This window comes from Ceratotherium simum, chromosome 22 (genome assembly GCF_057802395.1).
Source record: "Ceratotherium simum simum isolate JZ-2026a chromosome 22, ASM5780239v1, whole genome shotgun sequence".
Classification (NCBI taxonomy): domain Eukaryota; kingdom Metazoa; phylum Chordata; class Mammalia; order Perissodactyla; family Rhinocerotidae; genus Ceratotherium; species Ceratotherium simum.
In genome coordinates this window covers 41,520,168-41,544,523 of record NC_141921.1, presented here as the reverse complement: position 1 = coordinate 41,544,523, position 24,356 = coordinate 41,520,168, and the positions used below count along the sequence as shown (strand labels likewise).

The window sequence follows — 24,356 nt, the reverse complement described above, 5'->3', positions numbered from 1 at the left end:
CGAACCCCGGGCCGCCGCATCGGAGCGCGCGCACTTAACTGCTTGAGCCACCGGGCCGGCCCCTCTTTTTTCTTTTTATAAGCTCTCAACCTCAGGTTGGCCCTTTAAATGACCTAGAGCGGAGGGAAGAGAATTCAGTAGTCATTGATGATTACTGAAAAGTGACCAACCTCTGAATTCACCCCAGTTCTAGTGACTCGATTTCTTGCTGATCTAAGATGAGGAATTTTTGGATGAGACATCCATGCATAAGCCTGCAAATTATCTGCCTGGAAATAAACAAAGAGCATTATCATTTGTAAAGTACTCACCTATTCCCTGGGAAAGGGACCTTTCTCAGCAGGGCCAGTGTGGGTGCCTGTTTGAGTGAGTGGGGAATTAGGAAGCCTTCCGTCTTGAAGTACCACTGCTGCTGTTTTGCCTGATTCCTTTGTTTTTGACTTGCTATAGGCTGCCCTTTCTTCTCATTCTTTCCTCTGTTTCCTCTCCTTTCTAGACTACCTCCTTTGCTCTCTGCACTTCACCTTCTTTAATTTTTCATGGTGTGGATTGCCTACAATTCCTTCCACTTTCCCAAGCTATATAGCAGCCGAGGAAACCTGGGGCCGTCTGCCTTTGTGACGGATTTGGGTATTGAAAAATAGGGTAAATGATTCAAATTGAAAATGATGCTCTTCAAAAGGAGAAGAAACTATATACTTTCTCTGTTAATTTCAACTGATAAGGAACAGGTTTCATGCTTTCTTCCCCCATGATCATTTTTCCCTAAATGTGGATATAGGGTTGTTTCCAGGCTCTCCGGGGTTATTAACTTGTCCTTTTGGTTAGTCTTAAGGTATGTGGGGCCCCATGTGGACAAATGTTCTCACAAAAGTCTAAAACATAAGTTGGCTGCATTTGCTCAGAATCTGCCAAATTGCTAGATTTGAATACTTTTTTTAGAAGCAATAACCCGCAAGTCTTGAACAATTATTTAAAGGGAGAAACAATCATTCCTTGCGTTAGTTTTTCTTCCAAGAATAAGCCTTGCTTGCCTTTCTTCTGATTTTTCTTACCAGTTAATGGTTGCTGGGTGGTCGTGGTCTCTACTCCCTGTCCTTGAACATACGTATCTCAGACAGATTTAAGTGGCTCAGAAATTGCCTTGTGTTGCGTAGACGGTTTTGTAAAATGGTGGCTGTCTCCCCAGCTCTTTGAGGATGGGGACCCTGCCTTCTCCTTTTATATTCCCAGTGCCTAGTACAGAGTAGGGATTGGTGTACATGTGTGAGTGAATGACTTCCATAGCCGGGAGAGTGAGAGATCCAGCTGCACCCTCTTGATTGTTCCTTCAAACTGCTTTGGAGACATCTTGTACTTTTAGGTTTAAGTCGTCATAAAAGCTGGGTGTGAAAAAGGCCTTCAGCACTGGTTCATTCCTTTGCTTTCTGGCTGGTTGTGACACCTGCAAGTGGAGGTGCAGAGGAGAACATGCGCAGTTGGTCTTTCCAGAAGAGAGAGTATAATTCCTTTTGATGACCAACTTTATTTAACTCTCATGGGCTCTGAGATGTTGCGTGCAATACACCCATTTTTGGGGAGTGGGTGGGTAGGGGGAGCTTGTTAAAAATAGCAGATTTCTGTGTTTCAATCCCAGAGATGTTTGGGCAGGGGGCTCAGGAGCCTGCATTTCATCCCAGGTGATTCAGGTGTTAATGATCCTCTGGTGAACATTAGCCTAAACTAGAGGTCTGCAAACCGGCCAGCTGGCCAAATTCTGCCTGGGAGCTGAGAATGGCTTTTACATTTTTAAAGGCTTGTAAAAAAAAAAACCAAAAAGAGAATATACAACAGACACCATAAGGCTTGAAATATTTACTATCTGGCTCATTACAGAAAAAGTTAGATCCCTGCCTAAACCCATCATCTGCTGGTAAGCTTCAGCTGTTACTTACGTGTCAGAGTGTGATGGTCAGGAATTAGTACAGATAAAGCACGGAGGCCGGTCATAGCACTACCCGGCTTTTTATAGCGCGAGTCTAGATGTAAAACTTTCCCTGTAACTTTCAGTGATTTGCACTCAGGAGGCACCTACTGCATTTGTTGGATGAACATTTCATAATGTTGTTTTTATTTTTTAGGTGCTGTTGAATTAGAAAACTTGCCATTAAAGAAAGATGCCTTGAAAGAATTGGAATTACCATTTGAAGTCAAAGCTGGTATGTGAAACTAAAGGAGAGGGGGGCAGTTTTAAATCCTGTATTGTTTGGGACATGAAAACTGAGAGCACTTGAGTTTGGCTCTGTTTGACCAGGAAGAGGCAGGATAGGAAGTGTCGAGTTTAGATCAGTCTTAAAGTGTGGCCTTTTCTATCAGGATGACCTTGGGGTGTTGGGGAGGTCAGGTGACCCCCAGACCTACTGAATCAGAATTTCCAAGGGAGTGTCATTGAACCCGCATTTTTAATAAGCATCCCAGGTGATTCTTATGTTTACTGAAGTGTGAGAAGTTCTGTTCTAGATACAGGGAGTTCTTATTTTCAGAGAATGCATTATAAATAATACTGAGAGACAGTTTACTCTATTGAATGAAAGGTGGGCGCTGGAACAGAGTGCTTGGGTTTATATTCCACATCTGCCATTTTCTGGCTGTGTGACCTTGGGGAAGTTCCCTAACCTCTGTGTGTGCTTCCTCCTCTTTAAGGTGGGATGATAGTAATGGTACCCACCTCATAGGGTTGTTGAGAGGAATACATGAGCTAATACATTAAAATTACTCAGAACAATGCCTGGCACACTCAGTAGATGTTTGCAGTGATTATAGGAGTTCTGCAGTTACTAGGTTTGGTAAGGAAACAAGAATTGTCACGGTTGGGCCGGCCCCGGGGCTTAGCGGTTAAGTGCGTGCGCTCCGCTGCTGGCGGCCCGGGTTCGGATCCCGGGCGCACACCGACGCACCACTTCTCCGGCCATGCTGAGGCCGCGTCCCACATACAGCAACTAGAAGGGTGTGCAACTGTGACATACAACTATCTACTGGGGCTTTGGGGGGAAAAATAAATAAAATTATAAAAAAAAAAAAAAAGAATTGTCACGGAATAAAAATATCGTTTATTAAATGACCACTTATAAAATTAGTCCCTATTCAGACACCCCTCATCATTCAACAATAGCCTGTTGATGTCAGTCTTTCCCTTATTTGGGGTACTTGTGATACACTAAAATGCAAGTACAATGCACATCAATTGCTAGGTGAAACAGAATAGAAATCTTGCAAAAGATTCAGGTTTTCTTGAAGTCAATTCAAGTGATGGGTGAACTGCCAGAGTGACAAGCAAAGGCGCTGACAAATTAGAGCCTGAAAGAAACTCCCAAGAACGATGACATGGTGGTACTTCTAGGAGTTATTAGTTGAATATCAGAGGATTAAGAGAGGCTCTTTGGGAAAATTGATGAAGTTTTCTAATATTTCTGCAAAAATGACCCTTGTTATGCAAAAATTAAATGAAACGTTGATAGAAGTTATATTTTGTTTTCATATAACTATCAAATATTATGCATCTTTCCCTCAATTAATTTAGTTAGAATTGCAACTGCACACGAATTATTGTTAAAATTCTACCATTTCAGTTATAATATAAATGTTACTAAATATAAAAAACAATTTCATTTTTCTAGATAAAATATAAATTAAAATGTTTTTTCATTATTTGTTGTAAAATTTCTTAATTTGTTACTGGATTACACAGTCGATCACTGGGTGTTAATGATATTCTGTTCTCTTAAATATAGCAGATCTGTTCCCCTTGAGTCTAGATCTTCGAGGGTAATGGTCACACTTTGATCACATGTGCTGCTTTCAGAGGTAGAATATTAGTTGGGCTGTGTGGATCTTTGAGAGATCCATTAGGACAGTTCAGTTGTTCTTATGCATTATTCCTTAGTGGTGACTTGCTTCTTATTAATTGAATTTAAAGAAGGCTCGTGGTCTAGGAGGCTTGGCTAGAAATGGTAGAATTTGGGAAATAAATACCACAATTCTACTAGGCCATTTAGCTTTCCCATCAGTTCAGGTTCTTGTGAAGAATCAGAATTCTTTCTCGATAGAGTGCCACTGCAACATTACGTATGTTTCAGTTGCTGTGTTCGAGATTGGACGTATTGTAAGTATGATAACTCCCAATAAGTACTTATCAACCAGCCAATTAATAATGAACAAGAAATGAGTTTTGTGCCCATGGGCTTGTGCAGGTGCCATGGGAAGAAAGATACTGCAAGGAAGTTTAAGATGTAGTCACTTGGGGAGGAGATAGTTTCCAGAGAGGCGATGTTGCATGTGATATGGTAAAGTTACACTGAACTTTTTCTGGCTTCTAATTTATTCTTTTTTTGTTGTTGTGAGGAAGATCAGCCCTGAGCTAACATCCGTGCTAATCCTCCTCTTTTTGCTGAGGAAGACCGGCTCTGAGCTAACATCTATTGCCAATCCTCCTCCTTTTTTTTCCCCCAAAGCCCCAGTAGATAGTTGTATGTCATAGTTGCACGTACTTCTAGTTGCTGTATGTGGGACGCGGCCTCAGCATGGCCGGAGAAGCAGTGCGTTGGTGCGCGCCCGGGATCCGAACCCGGGCCGCCAGTAGTGGAGTGCGCGCACTTAATCGCTAAGCCACCGGGCCGGCCTTTCTAATTTATTCTTACAGATCTCAGCCTACTAACATTTGTTTCACATGTATGAGAACCTGCTGTCTGTTTTCTTAAACTAAAAAATAAATGGTAAAAGTAATAATGCTCCTTAAAGAAAACTAGAAGAATACAGGAAAATAGAAAGAATTAAAAATGTGTACAGGCATTTAACAAGACTTTCCTTTTCCCAGGCTTAATTGGGAAAGTAACCCTTCAGATTCCTTTTTATCGCCCCCATGTGGACCCTTGGGTGATCTCCATCTCCAGCCTTCACTTAATTGGAGCCCCTGAAAAAATACAGGATTTCAATGATGAAAAGGAGAAGCTGTTGGAAAGGGAGCGCAAGAAAGCTCTACTTCAAGCCCTGGAGGAAAAATGGAAGGCAAGGCAGAAATCCTTGTGGCCGTGAGAGTGGTTGTGGTGGGACTTGTGAAACGAGCATGGCACTAGCTTCTGCTCACACTGGCTCTTTCCTTTGTAGAGTGAACGCCAGCAGAAGGGGGAATCCTACTGGTACTCAGTCACTGCCTCGGTAGTTACCAGAATTGTGGAGAATATTGAAGTAAGTGCTGTTGACTTCTATAAACATGAAAGGGGGTTCTCAGGCTGAAATGTATTTCACTTCTTAGTTGGTTGTTTCTCATGGATTTGACTGATAACAGGGTGTATGTAGAGAGGGCTGATTGCTCAGGTGTGCCTTTTTCTAGGCCACGCCAAGGGGAAAACCTGAAAAGCAAGTCCGCACTAGGCAGACACAGGTTTTTCTTGCTTCAGCTAGTTGAGTAGGAGTTTTCGTTTCAGTTACATTTCACTCCACTTTCTTTTTGAATGTTGGAATCCCACTTGCTAAAGGATTCACGTCCTAGGAAGCCAGGTCGCCTATGCCTTTGTGACTGTTGTTTTGGGCAAATCACTTAACCTCTCTGGTCTCAGTTTCCTCATCTGTAGAATGAGAGAGGTTGAATACGTGGTTTCTAGTTGATTGTGTAGTGAATTGTGAATGGCCCACTGAGCCGTTTAATCTCTCAGTGATGTGTCTGGTGGCAGTTTGATGAGTTATAGGGCTGGGGCTGTTTGGCTACATTTTCTGCTTTAATTACAATTTTCTTTTGTCCTCAAAAGCTAGATCAGGGTCCACACTAATTTTCATGAACGTCATACGAGTTAGCCTGTACTTATAATCTCCAGGGTTTTCTTGCAATGTCAAGAGCACACAGGCCAAAAATGTTTTGTAGGTGTGCCACTTCCCAAAAAATACAGTCTGAGGTTGTTAGTTTCATAACTTTGTCATCATTAACAAAAAGATCAGTACATTTGAGGTGACTCTTTTGAATTCTATTTCAGGCAGTTATTTATTTTTTTTTAGCTGCCATTGATTTTTAAAAATTCATTATTATTTTAATTTTATTTTTAATAATAGCTTTATTGAGCTTTAGTTCACATACCAGAAAGTTCACAGTTTTAAAGTGTACAGGGGGCCCGCCTGGTGGTGCAAGCGGTTAAGTGTGCGCGCTCTGCTGCGGTGGCCTGGGGTTCGCTGGTTCGGATCCCGGGCGCGCACCCACGCACTGCTTGGCAAGCCATGCTGTGGTGGCATCCCATATAAAGTGGAGGAAGATGGGCACCGATGTTAGCCCAGGGCCAGTCTTCCTTAGCAAAAAAAGAGGAGGATTGGCAGATGTTAGCACAAGGCTGATCTTCTCACAAAAAGAAAAAGGAAAAAAAAAAAAAGTTTTGGGCTGGCTCCGTGGCTTAGCGGTTAGGTGCTCGCACTCCGCTGCTGGCGGCCCGGGTTCAGATCCCGGGCGCGCACTGATGCACCGCTTCTCCGGCCATGTGGAGGCCGCTTCCCGCGTACAGCAACTAGAAGGATGTGCAGCTATGACATACAACTATCTACTGGGGCTTTGGGGGAAAAATAAATAAATAAAATTAAAAAAATAAATAAATAAAAAAATAAAGTGTACAGGCTAGTATATTTACAAAGCTGTGCATTGACCACCACTGTCTAATTCCAGAACATTTTCATCATTTTAAAAAGAAACTTAATACCCAATTAGTAGTCACTCCTGATTCCCTTCTCCCTCCTGCCCCCTGCAACCACTAATCTACTTTCTCTATTGATTTGCCTATTCTGGACATTTCATGTCAATGGGATCATACACTTCGTGGCCTTTTGTTTCTGGCTTCTTTCTCTTAACATAATACTTTCAGGGTTCGTCCATGTTGTGGCATGTATCAGTACTTTATTCGTTTTTATGGCTGAATAATATATTCCATTGCATGGATTGTCAAAGATAAACAAAGCTGGACCTTAGTTAAAGTGGTGAAGACAGATTTTATTCAGTAACTGCTGACAGTAGGGTAAGAGCAGAACTCCATTCTAATTTGCACAAAGGTGACCCTGGCCTTTTAAAAGGAGAATGAAGGTGTGTGTGGGCGGGGGGTAGGGCTCAGGTGAAAAATGACAAAGGATTGGTCAGTGTAAATGTGAATAGGCCAACCGTGTCTGCCTGCTGGGCTTCTGTCCTCCCACAGAGACTGGAGACAGGCCCTTCCTTCCTGATGATTACATTTCTTTTTTTTTTTTAATTTTAATTTTTATTATTTTATTTATTTATTTATTTTGTTTATTGCAGTAACTGGTTTATAACATTGTATAAATTTCAGGTGTACATCATTATACTTCTATTTCTGCATAGATTACATCATGTTCACCATCCAAATACTAATTACAACCCATCACCACACACATGTGCCGAATTACGGTTTTCAGGTCCTTGAGTTGTAGGAGATACATAAACATCTCACAGGGACAGAGAAAGGATTCCCAATTGAAAGCCCTTTTTGGTAAGTGCTCTAAGAAAGGGAGTTCGGGGCCTGTTGTCAGGTGTTGACTAGAACAAACAACCTTGAGCTTTTCCAGACAGGAACTTAAAAAGGGGCAGGAATGTCCCAGGGACACAGCCTTAGGCTGCCAGAAGCTTCCTTAAAATTTGATCTGGTCTCTTAGTGCAGAGGTTTGAATGGAGTATTCAGACTGAGTTTTTGCAGTTCTCAGGATCGACCACAGTTTGTTTACCCATTCATCAGTTGATGGATGTTTGGATTGTTTCCACTTTTTTATAAATAATGCTGCTATAAACATTTGTGTATATGGTTTTGTGTGAATGTATGTTTTCAGTTCTCTTGAGTATATACCTAGAAGTGGAATTGTTCAGTCATATGATAACTCTATGTTTAATTTTTTGAGGAACTGTCAAAGTGTTTTCCAGAGAGGCTGCACTATTTTAGTTTCACCAATAATGTATGAACATTTCCATTTCTCCACATCCTCATCAACACTTGTTATTGTCTGTCTTTTGATAATAGCCATACTAGTGTGTATGAAATGATATCTCATTGTGGTTTTGATTTGCATTTCCTTAATGGCTAATGTTATTGAGCATCTTTTCATATGCTTATTGGCCATTTGTATATCTTCTTTGAAGAAATGTCTATCCAAATCCCTTTTCCATTTTAAAAATTGATTTTTTTTTATTGTTGAGTTGTAAGCATTCTTTATATACTCTGGATCCTATTCTCTTATCAGATATATGATTTGCCAGTATTTTCTCCCATTCTATGGGTTGTCTTTTCACTTTCTGTTAGTATTTTTTAGTTCATTGAAACAGAGTGCCTTTTCTGTAGGCTGCCTTCAGGGGCAAGGGGAAATAAAGAAAGGAAGTACAAAGTGTATATAGCCAGCTGGTGTTCCTGTGTCCAGGGGCAGGGACACAGAGGCAAGACTAAGGTATCATAAGAGAGAGAGGGACAGTTATCTAGGTACAATGGTATTACTCTCTTTTAGTGTTTCTTTTTTTTTTAAATATTTTTTTGTGTGTGAGGAAGATCAGCCCTGAGCTAACATCCGATGCCAATCCTCTTTTTTGCTGAGGAAGACTGGCCCTGGGCTAACATCCGTGCCCATCCTCCTCCACTTTATATGGGACGCTTCCACAGCATGGCCTGACAAGCGGTGTGTTGGTGCACGCCCAGGATCCGAACCCGGGCCGCCAGCAGCGGAGCAGTCACACTTAACCGCTACGCCACGGGGCTGGCCTCCCTTTTAGTGTTTCTTTAGGGTGTCTTCTGAAATGATTTAATGGAAGTATTATAACTCTCTTCTTGAGACAGCACTAATCACAAATGTCATTCATGTCCGGTTTGTGACTGTAACTCGCTTAGGAACTTAAAGAGTATTGGACAGGTGTGTGATGTAAGTGTGTATAAAATGCCGGCTGTGGTTTACTTAAATGGCTCAAGGGCAGTTTGACCCCTACCTATAATATTCCACCTGCAGCAGTTGTCTGAATGTGTTCTTTTTTCTTGCCTTTGCAGTTAAAAATACAAGATGTCCATTTGCGCTTTGAAGATGGTGTTACCAGTCCTTCCCACCCTTTTGCATTTGGCATCTGCATTAAGAATGTGTCCGTGCAAAATGCTGTGAATGAGCCTGTGAGTATGAAATATGACTGCAAACCAGGAAGAAGGCACTAGTTTAGGGAATTGAGGGCTCTGCCTTTGGTAATTTTTGTTATGTAAATGAGATCACGTTCTCTTCCACCATGGTCTTTGGCGACTACATATGTCTCTTGTCTGTATGCAGCAAATCTAATTTGCTGAAATAGGGAAACAGTTCATTTCCTCTGACTTTTCATTATTTCACTCATCCATTAAATGTTGGCACAGTCCCTTTCATTTTATACACAAAGAAACTGAGGTACAGAAAGGATTTCATCTTTGATTTTCCTCTCATACAATGTGCACTGCCTGGGTAAACTCATTCTGTTTCATAGTTCCAGCTGCCACCGGGGAATATTTGTTGATGGCTTCCACATCTTGAACTCCTTTCTCTACCTCTCTTCTGACCTTCATATTCTTGGTCTTTACCGATGAGACACCTCTGTGGTATTTTAGGCTTGTAATAACCAAAATGATCCCATTATGTTCTATCTGCCCATTTTGCTCCCCTGAAACCAACTTTTTCCCTCTATTCTATGTCATGTTACTGAATGTTAAAACAAATAAACGAAAACTAACATCTTTTGAGCCCTTTTATGTGCCAGGCACTGTTCTTAGTGCTTTATGTGATTTACCTCATGGAATTCTTATCACTTTTCACCACCACTGTCATCCTCGTATTACAGCTGAGGATGCTAAGGAGCAGAAAGATGGAGTGAGTAGGGGAGCCAGGTCTTGAACCCAGGTGGACCAGCTCTAGATCAGGGCTTGGCAAACTGTTGTCTGTGGGCCAAGTCCGGCCCCATCTATTTTTGTCAATAAAGATTTATTGGATCACTGCCATGCCCATTTATTTATGCATTGTTAAGGTCGCTTTTGTGCTGCAATGGCAGCGTTGAGGAGTTATAGTAGAGACTCTGTGGCCCACAAAGCCTAAATATTGGCTGTCTGGCCCTTTACAGAAAAAATTTGCCATCCCTGCTTCAGAGCGTGTGTTCTTACCCACCGCACTGATCTCCAGAGGCCTTGTGCTCGTCCTGTCGCCTCTTATTCCTCAACTTCCATATTCATTTGGTCACAACGTTCTGCCAACTTTTCCCACAAACTGTCTTCAGTGTGGCTCTTCCTCTCATCCTCACTGTGACTGAGTTCAGGATCCCATCAACTTTTGCCTGGGCTGATAAAATATCCTGTTCTGTGACCTCCTTGCTCCTATCCCAGGCTTCGGATGCACTCTATACCAATGCTTCCCAGCCTTTTTCATGTCACTGCACGCAGAAGAAAGAATGTATTTGTACAGGACACTGGGGCAAATGGATGTGGCTCCTTGGGGCTGGAGACGGTTAGCTCAGAGTAACCAAATATTTCTAAAGTGTAACTTGATCCTATAAACTTGCTCGTTATCTTGACACACTCATGACTTATTTTCTCTGGCACACCAGAGGGGAAAGCTCTACTTTGCACTGTTGCCAGGGTTCTGTTTCTAAAACACATACCTGATCCTGGTGCCTGCCTATATCACAACCCTTGGTGGCTCCATGTCCCTGAAAGTATGAAGTCCAAACTCCTTAGTAAGGCAAAACTTCCTTTCCTAGGGTGTTAGTTTCCTAGGGCTGCCCTAACGACTTACCACTAACTAGATGGCTTAAAACAACAGAAGTTTATTCTCTTTAATTCTGGTGGCCAGGAGTCCAAAATCAAGGTGTTGGCAGGGTTGGTTCCATCTGGAGGCTCTGAGGGAGAAACAGTCTCATGCCTCTCTCCTGGCTTCTGGTGGTTGCCTTGGTGTTCCCTGGCTTGTAGACGCGTCACTCTAATCTCTGCCTCCATCTTCCCATGGCCTTCTCCCCCGTATGTCTGTTTTCTCTTCTTATAAGTACACTGGTTATTAGATTAGAGTCCACCCTAATCCAGTATGACCTCATTTTAATTTGATTACATCTGCAGAGACCCTATTTCCAAGTAAGGTCCTAGTCACAGGTTCTGGGAGGCTGTGGAATTCAACCCAGTACACCCTAGTAACATTCCAAGCTACTTTTGTCAACACTTAACTCCCTACTCCAAATATGTGTTCATACAGGTGTACCAATACTGCCCCCACTCCGTGAGTCCAGTGCTACAGTTACACAGATGTATTCACTGTCCTCTGAAGATATCAGGCCTTTTGTATCGTGGACCCTACTCTTTGAAATGTGTCCCTCTTCCCTCTTACCCTGCCCTTTGCCTGAAACTTATATATCTTTTGATACTCATACCTACAGTGACGTTTTCTCTTTTGTTTGCTCACGGCATCTTATATACTCTTCTTTGGCTCTGTCTGCTTAATTAAAATTGTTGCGTGTTTGTATCCCCAGTTAGCTAAATTTTGAACTCTGTAAGAACAAAACCGTGTTTTAATTCAGTTTTGTATCCCTACCACCTTGCAAAGTACCTGATGTATGATTCTTCACAAATGGTTTGTTGAATGAATGAATGAATTCGTGAATAAAGAGAGTCATCTTGTTTTCTCCCCTGTCTGTCTTACCTCAGGTACAGAAATTAATGCGGAAAAAGCAATTAGATGTGGCAGAGTTTAGCATCTATTGGGATGTTGATTGCACTTTATTGGGGGATTTGCCTCAGGTGGAGTTACAGGTATGATTCTGGTCGAGGGCTTTATTGTAACACAACACTGGAATAAAGTGGTATAGGATCACTGCCATGCAGGTGTTTGTTCCTTGTGCTTCTCATTCTTGTGCCCCTCCTCCTCCGTTGCATCCACTCTCAAGTGTGTTTGCTTGAGGTACTTGCTATGTGTGTAACTCTGAACAACATATAGTGTTTAGTGCATGTTTTACATTTATATTGTATTATAGATTTCTTTGAGGGTTTTTTTTGCACTTAAAGCTATGTTTTGTTTTGTTTTTTTAATTTTTTCCCCCCCAAAGCCCCAGTAGATAGTTGTATGTCATAGCTGCACATCCTTCTAGTTGCTGTATGTGGGACGCGGCCTCAGCATGGTTGGAGAAGCGGTGCGTCGGTGGGCGCCCGGGATCCGAACCCGGGCCGCCAGCAGCGGAGCACGCGCACTTAACCGCTAAGCCATGGGGCCGGCCCCTAAAGCTATGTTTTTAAGATTGATCAGTGTTGCTGTTTCTACTTCTAGTTCATTGCTTCTGACTATTGCGTAGTATCTCACTGTATGCATCTAACATTGTAGTTCTCCATTCTCTTAGCAACTGTGTACTAGGCATCTAGATTGTAAATGAACAAAGCACCAAATTGGAGTCTTAAAGAAGTGCTTTCTTATTACGTTTATGTTGAAACTTCACCTTCAGTGGCTTGCCTTTAAGAAATACTTAGAGTCATTATAAATCATTAGATTTAAAGTATTATTGTTAGTGGAGGCTAAAAAAAAATCTTGGTTTAATCTTTTTATAAAGAAATTATAGGTAGTTTAAGTGAAATAGAGAAAAAGAATTCATTTTTCTCCCCCACCCAAGATTATCTTTGGCTTGCATGCTATTGTACAGAATGGTTTTGTTTTACTGATTTGATTAAATAAATACTGTGCATCCATATGGTAGAACAGTATGCGGCTATAAAAAATAAAGGCAAGCCTTTATGATGAATATATAATAGTTTCTAAAATATAGTGTTAAGTCTAGAAAACCAAGGCCAAAAACATATACACCATTTGTGTAAGAATGGTTAAACAAACCAGAAGATTATGGATTGTCTGAATATGTACAGAATGCCTCTGGTGGGATACAATAAGAAACTGGTATTCTTAGTTGCCTCTGGGAAGATAATTGAGTGGCTGGAGGATGGGAGTAGGAAGGAGATAGTTCACCTTTTTTTGCCTTTAAATTTTAAACCATGCAAATGTATTACCTATTAAAAAATATACATAAAATTTAAAATATGCCAGAGAGCTTCAGATTCCCAGTTTTATCATGTTTTTGGATTTTGATGTAATATACCATAGATTAGATAACATGCCAGCATGTAACTTGATCCTAAAAGCATTTGCTATAATGACATTCTTGTGACACTCAGGAGGCCATGGACAAGAGCATGGAGAGTCGCAGTCATCATTACATCTTGGAGCCTGTGTGCGCGTCTGCTCTTTTGAAGAGAAACTGCTCCAAGGAGCCTCTGAGGTCTCGGCACACTCCCCGTATTGAATGTGATATTCAGCTGGAGACCATTCCCTTGAAACTTTCTCAGGTACCCTCTTTCTCCCGGTGGTTTATACTCTTCACTGTTGGACTAGTAACTGGGGTGAAGGAAGCATGATGATAGAAGAGTCTCTATCCTTCACAGTAAGTACTCTAGTGGGAAAGAAAGTGCACGCAAGACCAAAGCTGTGGCGGGTGCAGAGCCCACTGTCTGTTGTACAGTCAGATGAAGTTGATCTCAGGTTAGTTTTAATTTGATGTTTTTAAGTTCTAAGCAAAGAGTACAAGAGATACAGTGAAGATAAATACTTAACTGTCAGTGTTCAAAGAAAAATGGCACTTGATGCTGAAATTTGGTCTTTCAGTTTGCACTGGGTTTCAGTTCGGTGGATTGACTAATATGAATTGTTCTTGTTAGATATATGTCTTAACTGAGTAAAAGAAACAAATCAGTTCTAACCTAGTATCTCCTAACCTCTGATAAAAAGCTGCAATACCGGCAAATCATGGAATTCCTCAAGGAGCTGGAACGAAAGGAGAGGCAGGTGAAGTTCCGAAAATGGAAACCCAAGGTGGCCATATCTGAGAAGTAAGGGCTTGTCAATTAAGTGTTTGTACATGAAATGCGTTTCACAGCATGTTCTTTTTTTGTACATAGATCGGAAATATGCCTCACTGTCTTCACATGTGGTTGGAGATAAAAGTGCAATCAATTTTTCTGGTCTTTAAAATGCTATTTTTGTTGTTTTTCATTGTTGATGTTCTTACTGTGTATTTGGCGTCGCAAGTTTACTCTTAGATTGAGGATAGTGGAATTAAGAAGGTTCTTGGTCTCATTTAGCAAGCAGACTGGTGTTGCTCTGGTGGGATCTGATTGCATAGTGAATACTTCACAGTATTCTCGAACCTTCTTCCCTATGTCTTTTCTCCTGAGTTGTTTGGTCGACATTTATATATACACTTTATTTTTATTTTTTATTTTTTGGTGAGGAAGATTGGCCCTGAGCTAACATCCATTGCCAATCTTTCTCTTTTTGCTGAGGAAGATCAGCCCTGAGCTAATATCTGTGCCAGTCTTCCTCTATTTTGCATGTGGGATGCCACCACAGCATGGCTTGATGAGCGGTGCATTGGTCTGTGCCTGGGATCTGAACCTGGGAACCCCGGGCAGCTGAAGCAGAGCGTGGGAACTTAGTCACTATGCCGCTGGGCTGGCCCCTATAGTACAGTTTATAACTTCTATAGCAAAAATAAATCTTTTCATGTTGCAGTGATAACCTTGAGCAGTCCAATATATTAAAACTTTCTTTAGATCCTGTATATTTCCATGTCTTTTCTGAAGTGTTCCATTTAAAATCTTGAGTATCAAATCCTTGGTAATTATCTTATGATAGTACTTACCCTACAGTCACCACCTGACTTTCTGTCAGTGGAGGGCACTGATATTACTGGTGATTCAAACCCATTGAGTAATATGTTATTATTGACATACAAGTGGAGATCTATCATCTAATGTTCTTTGCCGGTAGATTTATTTTCCCTGCGTGTTGAGTTTAGCCTAATATTAAAATGAGTTTGAGGCATAAACTGATGGCTGACAAGAGAAAAGATGTTTCAGAAGAGGAGTGGTGTTATGTGGATTGCCGTGGGTTGGTGGCATTTTAGTTGCTTTTATCGTAAGAACGAATTACATTGTTGTGAAACATTTCAGCTGCCGAGAGTGGTGGTATTTTGCTTTGAACGCTAACCTGAGTGAGATCCGAGAGCAGAGAAAGCGTTGTACATGGGACTTCCTGTTACACCGCGCCCGAGATGCTGTATCTTACACTGACAAATACTTCAGCAAGTTAAAAGGAGGCTTGCTGTCTGCAGATGACAAGGTGAGGGGGCTATTTTCTTGCATTTCTTGTCTTCACTCGCAGGGTAAGGATGTCTATTTTTTGTGTGTGTGCATTTCTTTTTTTAAATTTAAAAAATTTTTTTTTGTGAGGAAGATCAGCCCTGAGCTAACATCCATGCTAATCCTCCTCTTTTTCCTGAGGGAGACTGGCCCCGAGCTAACATCTGTGCCCATCTTCCTCCACTTTATATGGGACACCACCACAGCATGGCCTGACAATGGTGCATCGGTGTGCGCCCGGGATCCAAACCTGGGCCGCCAGCAGCGGAACACACGCACTTAACCGCTACGCCATGGGGCCAGCCCCAGAATGTCTCTTAAAGGCTGAAGAAAATGGAATCTGAAGAAGTAAAGTCCCTTGCTAAGGATCATGGTTTCACAGGATAGATTGGATCTCACTAGGGTGATAACTTCTTGGAAGGCAGTGGCCTCGCCTTGGCCAGAAGTATCCTCCACCTTCTGCTGCGTGAGGAGAGCCAGGCCACAGGGTGGGAGGAAGAAAAGGTGGCCATGGTCCTCCACACCTTCCTGCCCACTCCCCTCCTCCCCCAGCTTGCTGTGCAGGGACCAGAGAGACTTTTCCTCTAGTCACCTCTGTCTCTTCAAAGCCTGATCCTAGTCATTTTTCTTCCTCCAAAATCGGTAACTGATCTCTGTGGTCTTTGGCCTACCTTTCCCTACTCCCAATTGACTGGATTGACCTTGGAGTTTTTTGGAGGTAGAGGCTAGGTGGAGGTGAAGTAGGTGAAGGCAAGCTCATGTTTTAGTTAACTATAGGGCTAGAGACCCTTAGAACCACCCCTGCTGGAGTCCTGGCGTGAAACTTCTTCCCTTCTCTAGTCCATCTACCTCAGTCTCCCAGGGGAAGGGAGTGGGGATTGCTTTGCTCTTTGATTTTTTTCAGTTTTGTGAGCATCAGTTTTTACAATAGCAATTTAGATTGTTTCCAATATTTTGGCTCAGGCACTGTCTCTTAATTAATTATTTCTTTAGGTAACCCATCTGAGCTTCCCTTTAGCACCTGTCTTAGTCAGCTCAGGCTGCTCTAATGAAATATCACAGACTGGGTGGCTTAAACAACAGACATTTATTTCTCACAGTCATGGAGGCTGGCAAGTCCACGATAAAGGTGCTGGAGGCTTTGGTTCTTGGGGAAGCCCCTCTTCCTGGCTTGTGGACAGCTGCCTTCTTGCTGTGTGCTCGCAGGGCCTTTCCTGGGTGGAGAGAGATCTTTCTGTCCTCCTCTTATAAGGGCACTAATCCTATCATGAAGGTTCCACCCTCCTGACTTCATCTAAACCTGTTCCCCTCTGACAGGCTCACCTTCAAATCCCATCACATTAGGGTTTGGGCTTCAACATATGAATTTTGGGGGCACACATTCAGCCCATGAGAGCACCCCACTGTGCTAACCAGCAGCAGTGCCTGATTCCCTAGGTGTTCTTGCCTCTCCTGCTGGCACCCTGAGACATGACCCACTCCCTTTGTTAATGCTTTTTTCACGGGTGTCAGGCATGGGTATTGACATAGGAACCTCATGAAAAGGATGGAATCAGCCAGACGTTTTGTTTTGGCTGGTTAAAGGCACAGGCAAAGACATGGAGGGAGAGAAACATCTACATTGTAACTGAGGTGAGCAAGTAAACACAGGTCATCTCCTTTTTCTTAATGTCAGGGTGTAAGAAACTGTGTAGGGTAGCTAATTTTACCTTCTTTTGCAGTGTAGCTTGTAGCTGGCTACCATTGTTCTTTCCTAACTAGCATGGGACAAATTAAAACAACCACTTCCTTGCTAATGTCCCATATGAAACAAAGGAACTAGAGGCCTGCATGCTTTCTGTGTGAACTTGGTCCTCAGTTTCCTTATCCGAAGTGGGAAGAGTGATAAGTAGTCACCGACTTCGGCCAGCTGAGGTGATGTGTGTGAAAGTGCTTTGTGAACTCTCGGTGCCGTGCGGAGTGTGGGGCATTACAGCAGCACAGATACTATAGTTACCCATTTTCAACTGTGCTTTGTTCCCTCTGTACTTAGATTAATCCTGGAGACCAAGTGGAATCTACTGGGGCTAAATGGAGAAGCTATTTAAAACAGAAACAGAGCATTCAAGGAACTGTATCTTCATTGTTTCTGGGCCCTCAGTGGGAATGTTGGGGGCCAGATGGTTCCTTCACGGTACTCACGGTGGTTTGTGCAGGTGGCCAGTTTTTCTGGAGCTGTAATACCTGTTTTGTTTGTTTGTTTTTGTTTTCACCCCAACAGGAGGAAATATGTCGGATTGAAGAGGAACAGAGCTTTGAGGAATTGAAGATTTTGCGCGAACTGGTTCATGAACGATTTCACAAACAGGAAGAACTGGCAGAGGTAAGAAATCCTCTGTGAGAAGATGTGTTCAGACCCAGCACTCTCTGTGCTTCTCCGGGAGACAGAGAATAATCAGTGCCATATCACTGCTTGTTTCTATCTTTGGGGACTCATATTTGCTCATTTTTGATTGACACAGAGCCTACGAGAGCCTCAGTTTGATTCTCCAGGAGACTCTCCTGGAGACCCAGAAGCTGGTGGAGGAAGCGGGATGCTGCAGTATCTTCAGTCCTGGTTTCCCGGCTGGGGTGGCTGGTACGGGCAGCAGACGCCAGAAGGGAAACCCGTGGAGGGACTGTCAGCAGAGCAGCATGAGCAGTGGACTCCTGAGGAGATCCTGGGTACGGCGGGGGCTGGCCTTCCCCTCGACCCTCGGCTGTAGTGAAGGGATACACCTGGTTCATGCAAACTCATCTCTTCTTTGTGAAATGGCCCGCAGTGTTTTTCAAATAAAAAATGTGGACATTTGTACAACGGTTTGTCTCATGTTCACAGTGGTGGAAATGTGGACATTTGTACAACGGTTTGTCTCATGTTCACAGTGGTGGAAAGAGGAGGTTTTGAAAGAGAACTTCATTTGCAGCTTCATTACTAAACGTGAATATTAGTACAGTTTCAGATGGATCTGAGTGGCAGCCATTGTCAGAGAAGTAAATTTAAGCAAGTTCAAAAGTTTTAAACTCTGAAGCTTGAATACCACTCCACAGCCACTCTTTAGACCCTTGCTGTCCAGTGTAGCATCCATGGCCACAAATGGCTATTTAAATTTAAATTAATTAAAATGAAATACAATTAAAAATCCACTTCCTCTGTTGCACCAGCCACATTACCCACGTGTGCCACAAGTGCTCAAAGCCACTGTGGTCAGTGGCTACTGTACTGGGCAGCGCAGACGTGGAGCCTTTCACCATATTGGGCAGTGCTGCTTTATACTGTGCTTGATCATGAAGCTTAACATCCTCCCTGGCTTGATAAGAAGTTGATAAGAGCCCTTATAAAACAGTTGGGATCATTTTACATTAGTGAATAAAACAGTCGCCTTCGACTTTGGAGTTCTTCCCTACAAAGGGGAAAAATAGTTAAGTAATGTCATCATAACTGTGATCAGTATGCCTTCTGGTCCTTTTTGGATTTTCCCGTGTTTTTTCATAAAGTCTTGTCTTCCTGACGTTTAGGCACCGAGGAGTTTTTCGACCCCGCTGCAGATGCCTCTTGTTTGAACACGTATACGAAACGAGATCATGTCTTTGCCAAACTGAACCTGCAGTTGCAGCGGGGAACTGTGACCCTGTTACACCAGGAGCAAGGGACTCCTCAGATGGAGGAAAGTGCGTTCATGCAGCTTGAGTTTTCAGGTACTGCCCCAGAGAGCTCCCCAATGCTGTTTGTCTCTCTGTGAGCCAGCCAGTCCGGTTGAGTCTCATTATCTGCAGCAGTTACGTTATAGAAAGTTGCTGTGAACGCTGGATTATCAAATCCTGAATCATTGCCCCTCGGGGAAGTACAGGGTTAGGTGCCTGCGAGCCTCTGGTCACAACATTCACCTACGGGTCAGTACAGAACCTTGTTTATGTGTGTTTGTGTTTAATGACGCCTTATTTGATATATATTGTTGATTCATTAATATTGAGCTCATGGCTTACTGCACATATTTTCTCTCTAAGGCACACCACAACTTTTTTGTGCTTAGGAGTGCTAATTAGTACTTCAGCACTATGCTTGGGGGCCATTTTAAGCAGCAAAATCACCACAAACACAAAAATGCAAAAAACTTGGCACTAAATATACCACGCATAGGGCATTTCCATCCAGGATGAGAGCTGCCACAAGAAAGCAAAGCATTGCCTTGTTCAGCTTCAGCTGGGAACATGCACGTCAGGTGACTCAAATTTTTTGCTGCTCTGCACATGTCCTCGAAAGTACCATGAGTATTGATTTTTGGGGTTACAAATAAATTTTAGTAAGTAGGTGAATTTGCAAATACAGAATCCACGAACAATGAGGATGGACTGTATTTGACTTCTTTTTGTGACTTTGAATTAAAGGTGTATAAATAAATACCCAGATGTTGGTTTTCTCTTCTCACAAATAATTTTTATTGCAGTCCATAAAATAGCCACTTATCTGAGGTTTGTCAGTAGTTTAAAGGCAAATGACCAAAAACAAGCCAGCTTATTTGACTTGATAATCTTGAGAGCTGAGATATCATAAACTTAGTGTGAATTAGCAGATTGCTTAAAATTAATTATAAAGTGCTCTGTTTAAAATTCATTCTGCTGGGAAACTTCTAATATTCCTTATATATTTATATAGATAGATTTCTACAGATAGAATTATTTTGTTCTAATTTCAAGGAGAAATAGTTTATGATATCTGATAGTCTTCTGTAAAATATTATATCTAATACTTTTTTTTTTTAATTTTTATTTATTTATTTATTTCCCCCAAAGCCCCAGTAGATAGTTGTATGTCATAGTTGCACAGCCTTCTAGTTGCTGTATGTGGGATGCGGCCTCAGCATGGCTGGAGAAGCGGTGCGTTGGTGTGCGCCCGGGATCCGAACCCGGGCCGCCAGCAGCGGAGTGCACGCACTTAACCGCTAAGCCACGGGGCTGGCCCTATATCTAATACTTTTAAAACACTTTAGGCTATCATGGCATAGTATCAACTCTTACATTTATTTTTTGTAGATGTAAAACTTCTAGCGGAATCTCTTCCTCGAAGAAATTCCTCCTTGCTCTTAGTCCGGTTGGGTGGACTGTTTCTTCGCGACCTGGCCACAGAAGGAACTATGTTTCCTCTTCTGGTGTTCCCTAACCCGGTACGTACGGCGGTGGCGTGGCTAATCCATCCAGGGTGTGGGTGAATTGTGGTCTGTTTTAGGCATGCATTAGTAATATTCACTTGGTTCATTCTGACATTCCATCATTCTGAGACAGGCTGAGTAAAAACAAACTGGAGTTAGATAAGTTTTCTGAATTTGTTAGAGAGTGAGTGTCGGTGGGATTTATGGCAGTGCCTTCTTCCTCGCTGTGTTGTAGCCACCACGGAACAGTTTGCTCTGATTTGGGAAAAAAATGCCATAGACACTGCTATTTTCTACATTTCAAGGTCAATCTTGGCATTTCCTCTGTATCTGACAGTCATTTAAATTCATGCATTCTGACCCTTAGTCACCGATAAGATGTCTCATTTTTCCAGCGTTCCAAAAGAACTGCTTCAGGTTTTCTATATATATGTAGTTTTTATATGTGATATACTTTATTACTTAGAAGATCTTTGATCTTATTAAGTCGGGAAAGAAATGGTCGTAATAGTTGAATATTTAGCCACTCAATCTGTCCATAATTTTTTGGCGAGGGGAATTGTGGAGAGGGTGGGAGGGCAGAGTCAAAGTTTCAAAAGCTATGCACATTTACTATTCATTTACAATCTTTCATTAAGCGTGCTGAATGCTAGATAGCACACTGTCCATTCTGGGTTGGGAAGAAGGCACAGACTGCAAGTCCTCAGTAATCTGATGTCAGACGAGTTTTGATTCAGTTGTGCTAAGCACGAGTGATGCCAAAGGGTAAAACGTGGGTGTGTGTGCACAGTGGATTGTCCCTCTCACCCTGACCTCTGTGCACTTTGTGTGTGTTTAACAGCAGAAGGAAGTTGGCAGAGTCTCACAGTCTTTCGGTCTCCAGACAACATCTGCAGACAGAAGTGATCATTACCCTGGTAATTTGTCATGTGTCCTTAAAAATATGATAGTACAGGGCCGGCCCCGTGGCTTAGCGGTTAAGTGCGCGTGCTCCGCTGTTGGCGGCCCGGGTTCAGATCCCGGGCGCGCACCGACGCACCGCTTCTCCGGCCATGCTGAGGCCGTGTCCCACATACAGCAACTAGAAAGATGTGCAGCTAAGACATACAACTATCTACTGGGGCTTTGGGGGGAAAATAAATAACTAAATAAAATCTTAAAAAAAAAAAAAAAAAAATGATAGTACAGGGGCCAGCCTCATGGTGTAATGGTTAAGTTTGCATGCTCTGCTTTGCTGGCCTGGGGTTCCCAGGTTTTGATCCTGGGTGCGGACTGATGGCACTGCTCATCAAGCCATACTGTGGCAGCACCCCACATACAAAATAGAGGAAGATTGGCACAGTTGTTAGCTCAGGGACAATCTTCCTCAGTAAAAACAGGAAGGTTGGCAACAGATGTTAGCTCAGGGCTAATCTTCCTCACCAAAAAAAAAAAAAAAAAAGGATGATTGCAGATCAGTATTCTTGGTCAGCAGTAAAAGAGGGAGTGTGTCCTGTTTTGTGCCCAATGGTTTGCTGTGGATCCATGTTTGATTTGGAGACTGCCTTGTGCTCTCTGTTAACCTACGTGTAACCAGGCAACCTCACAGGGCCTCCGGGTCCTGGGTTTCCATAATTGGAGCGAATACAACAACCCAGTTTTGAGGATTCCTGTTGAAAATTGAAGGGTCAATCCTTATTAGGTTCTCTATTTTATAAAATTTTCATAAATGAGAACTAATTGGAAAATAATTTAGAAAATGTCTTTTTTCCAGGATTCCTTAGAGGTTATCAAGAACAAGGTGATTGTTTTTGCTGTGTTCCATTTTCTTTCTCCGGTTTTTTCCTTTAGCTGCGGATCCAGATGACCCGGTTTTTGAGATGCTATATGAGAGAAATCCAGTGCACAGCCATTTTGAGAGGCGGCTGCATGTCAGCACGAGGCCTTTGAACATCATCTATAACCCCCAGGCTATTAAAAAAGTAGCAGACTTTTTCTACAAGGGAAAGGTCCATACCTCAGGTTAACTTTTTTGTTTGTTTGATCTTATGTTACTTTCTAAAGAGATCTTTCTTGTCATTTCTAGTGCTCTGGACAGGGGTTATTATGCATTCAAGTGACCTGGTAGTGGTAGAAAAGGCCTGCAGAGTAAGTGAATGGGGTCGTCCTTAGTTATTGAAGCAAAGCAGATGTCCTTGGAAATTCGCTTTTCCAAGAATAATCAGTATCCTTAAGTATTTTCTCTTTCTTTGCCTCCATTTAGCAGATGTTTTTAAATACTTCCCAATCCATTAGGATGGTGGTTTCCTTGGCTACCCAGGATCTTTTGGGCCAGTGAATTTAGGAGGAATGTTCCTGAATTTCATTCTATATGACAGGATCAATGGTCTGTTTTACTTACTGCAAAGTAAATGATGACAGGCGTGGCACTATAAAGGAGCGTGCAAGGATGAGAAGCACTGTCCTGTATCATTGATTTATTTATGCCTCTGTTTGTTCCCGACAGATTTGAGGCAGTATGTGCAGAAAAAGCACTTTTCTTGACAGGGAAATTGATAAAACAATAGTACTTTCCTAAATATATTCCCCACCTCTTTGTAACAATGAAGCTGTTTTAGTTCTGAGTCTGGTTTTTGAGTCTTTTCATGTAAACAGTAGCTTTATTGCTCTGTCACTGATAGAAAATAGAAGATATTTCCTTCTAAATTCCATTTTCTTTTCAACATAATGTCATGCTTTTAAGGATTTTGAAATATAATAATTTGGAATCTTTCAGAAAATGGTTTGAGAAATTCTAGTAACTTAGGTACCCTTCCCTCCCGTACTGCCTTTCTCCCCATGGCTGTCCCTCACCCATCTTTGCCTCATTCCTGGTATCCTGTATAGTGCCAGGTCAGGTTGGAGTAAGGAACTGTTACACAGACTGTTTTTTAGCTTTGGGGGAAATTCTTGGTGAGAAGAGATGTTGCAGCACTTTCTTACACTCAGCCATTTGAAAATTCTGACTCTCCTATGTATTTCCAATCTTGCAGGTTTTGGTTATCAGTCTGAACTTGAGTTGAGAGTGGCTGAAGCTGCTCGAAGACAATATAATAAACTGAAGATGCAGACCAAGGCAGAAATCCGGCAAACTCTTGATCGTTTGCTAGTGGGTGATTTCATTGTAAGTGGGCGTACGGAAATACTCTTTTTGGGGGGCGAGAGATGAGTAAGGCGTTCTTTCTCTTAAGTGCTTTACCTAATGTAGATAGGCGTGCTTATATGAATTACACTGATTAAGAAAACTGAAAATATGAAATCCTTATCAGCTAGCAAAAAATAAAATCTCATGTCTTTTACAGTCACGATTTAACAAATAAAAACAAATGACTGGGACTAGATCATATTTCTTCCTTGTACCCATCTTGGAGCACTCTCAAGACTCATCTTTGTTCCATTTTCTGGACCTGGTATTTTGTAAATGTTTCACTTAAGAAGATCCCCTTTTCACTTAACTATTATCAGAAGGAAAACAACTGGAATGATGATGCCGCAGATTCGATTCCAGGGTGTAATGGTCACTTTGTGACGCTAAAGTGACCAGCTGAGGGGCCGGCCCGGTGGTGCAAGCAGTTAAGTGCGTGCACTCTGCTGTGGTGGCCCGGGGTTCGCCGGTTCGGATCCTGGGCGCACACCAATGCACTGCTTGTTGAGCCATGCTGGGGCAGTGTCCCATATAACATAGAGGAAGATGGGCACGGATGTTAGCTCAGGGCCAGTCTTCCTCAGAAAAAAGAGGAGGATTGGCATCAGATGTTAGCTCAGGGCTGATCTTCCTCACAAAAAATAACAATAAGAAAAAAAAAATAAAGTGACCAGCTGACATGAGGAAGCCCTAAACAAGGGGAGCCAAGAAACATCTTAACAGTCCAGCATAACTCGATTTCTAACACTGTGGTGTGGAGTGCACTGTGAGAGTGGCAGTGGATAGAGCAGTGGGGGTGGC

At 42.3% G+C, this 24,356-nt stretch overlaps 1 protein-coding gene across 9 annotated transcripts in view; it reads left to right on the top strand.

The window, feature by feature from the left end:
- The window catches only part of VPS13D (vacuolar protein sorting 13 homolog D), a 255,871-nt gene that overhangs the window by 6,898 nt on the left and 224,617 nt on the right, over nt 1-24,356 (top strand). For 7 of the 9 annotated variants that reach the window (XM_087446786.1, XM_087446783.1, XM_014783877.2 and 4 more), the window contains exons 3-17: nt 2,121-2,198; nt 4,853-5,043; nt 5,143-5,223; nt 9,042-9,158; nt 11,694-11,798; nt 13,203-13,373; nt 13,813-13,913; nt 15,036-15,204; nt 17,485-17,586; nt 17,726-17,927; nt 18,762-18,941; nt 20,277-20,407; nt 21,234-21,309; nt 22,223-22,393; nt 23,404-23,534. In XM_087446786.1, coding sequence (XP_087302912.1) covers nt 2,121-2,198; nt 4,853-5,043; nt 5,143-5,223; nt 9,042-9,158; nt 11,694-11,798; nt 13,203-13,373; nt 13,813-13,913; nt 15,036-15,204; nt 17,485-17,586; nt 17,726-17,927; nt 18,762-18,941; nt 20,277-20,407; nt 21,234-21,309; nt 22,223-22,393; nt 23,404-23,534 — 2,006 coding nt within the window. Of the gene's footprint in view, nt 1-2,118; nt 2,199-4,852; nt 5,044-5,142; nt 5,224-9,041; nt 9,159-11,693; nt 11,799-13,202; nt 13,374-13,812; nt 13,914-15,035; nt 15,205-17,484; nt 17,587-17,725; nt 17,928-18,761; nt 18,942-20,276; nt 20,408-21,233; nt 21,310-22,222; nt 22,394-23,403; nt 23,535-24,356 lie in introns of those variants that run through there. The other 2 variants (XM_087446782.1, XM_087446784.1) reach the window with 2 other exon arrangements.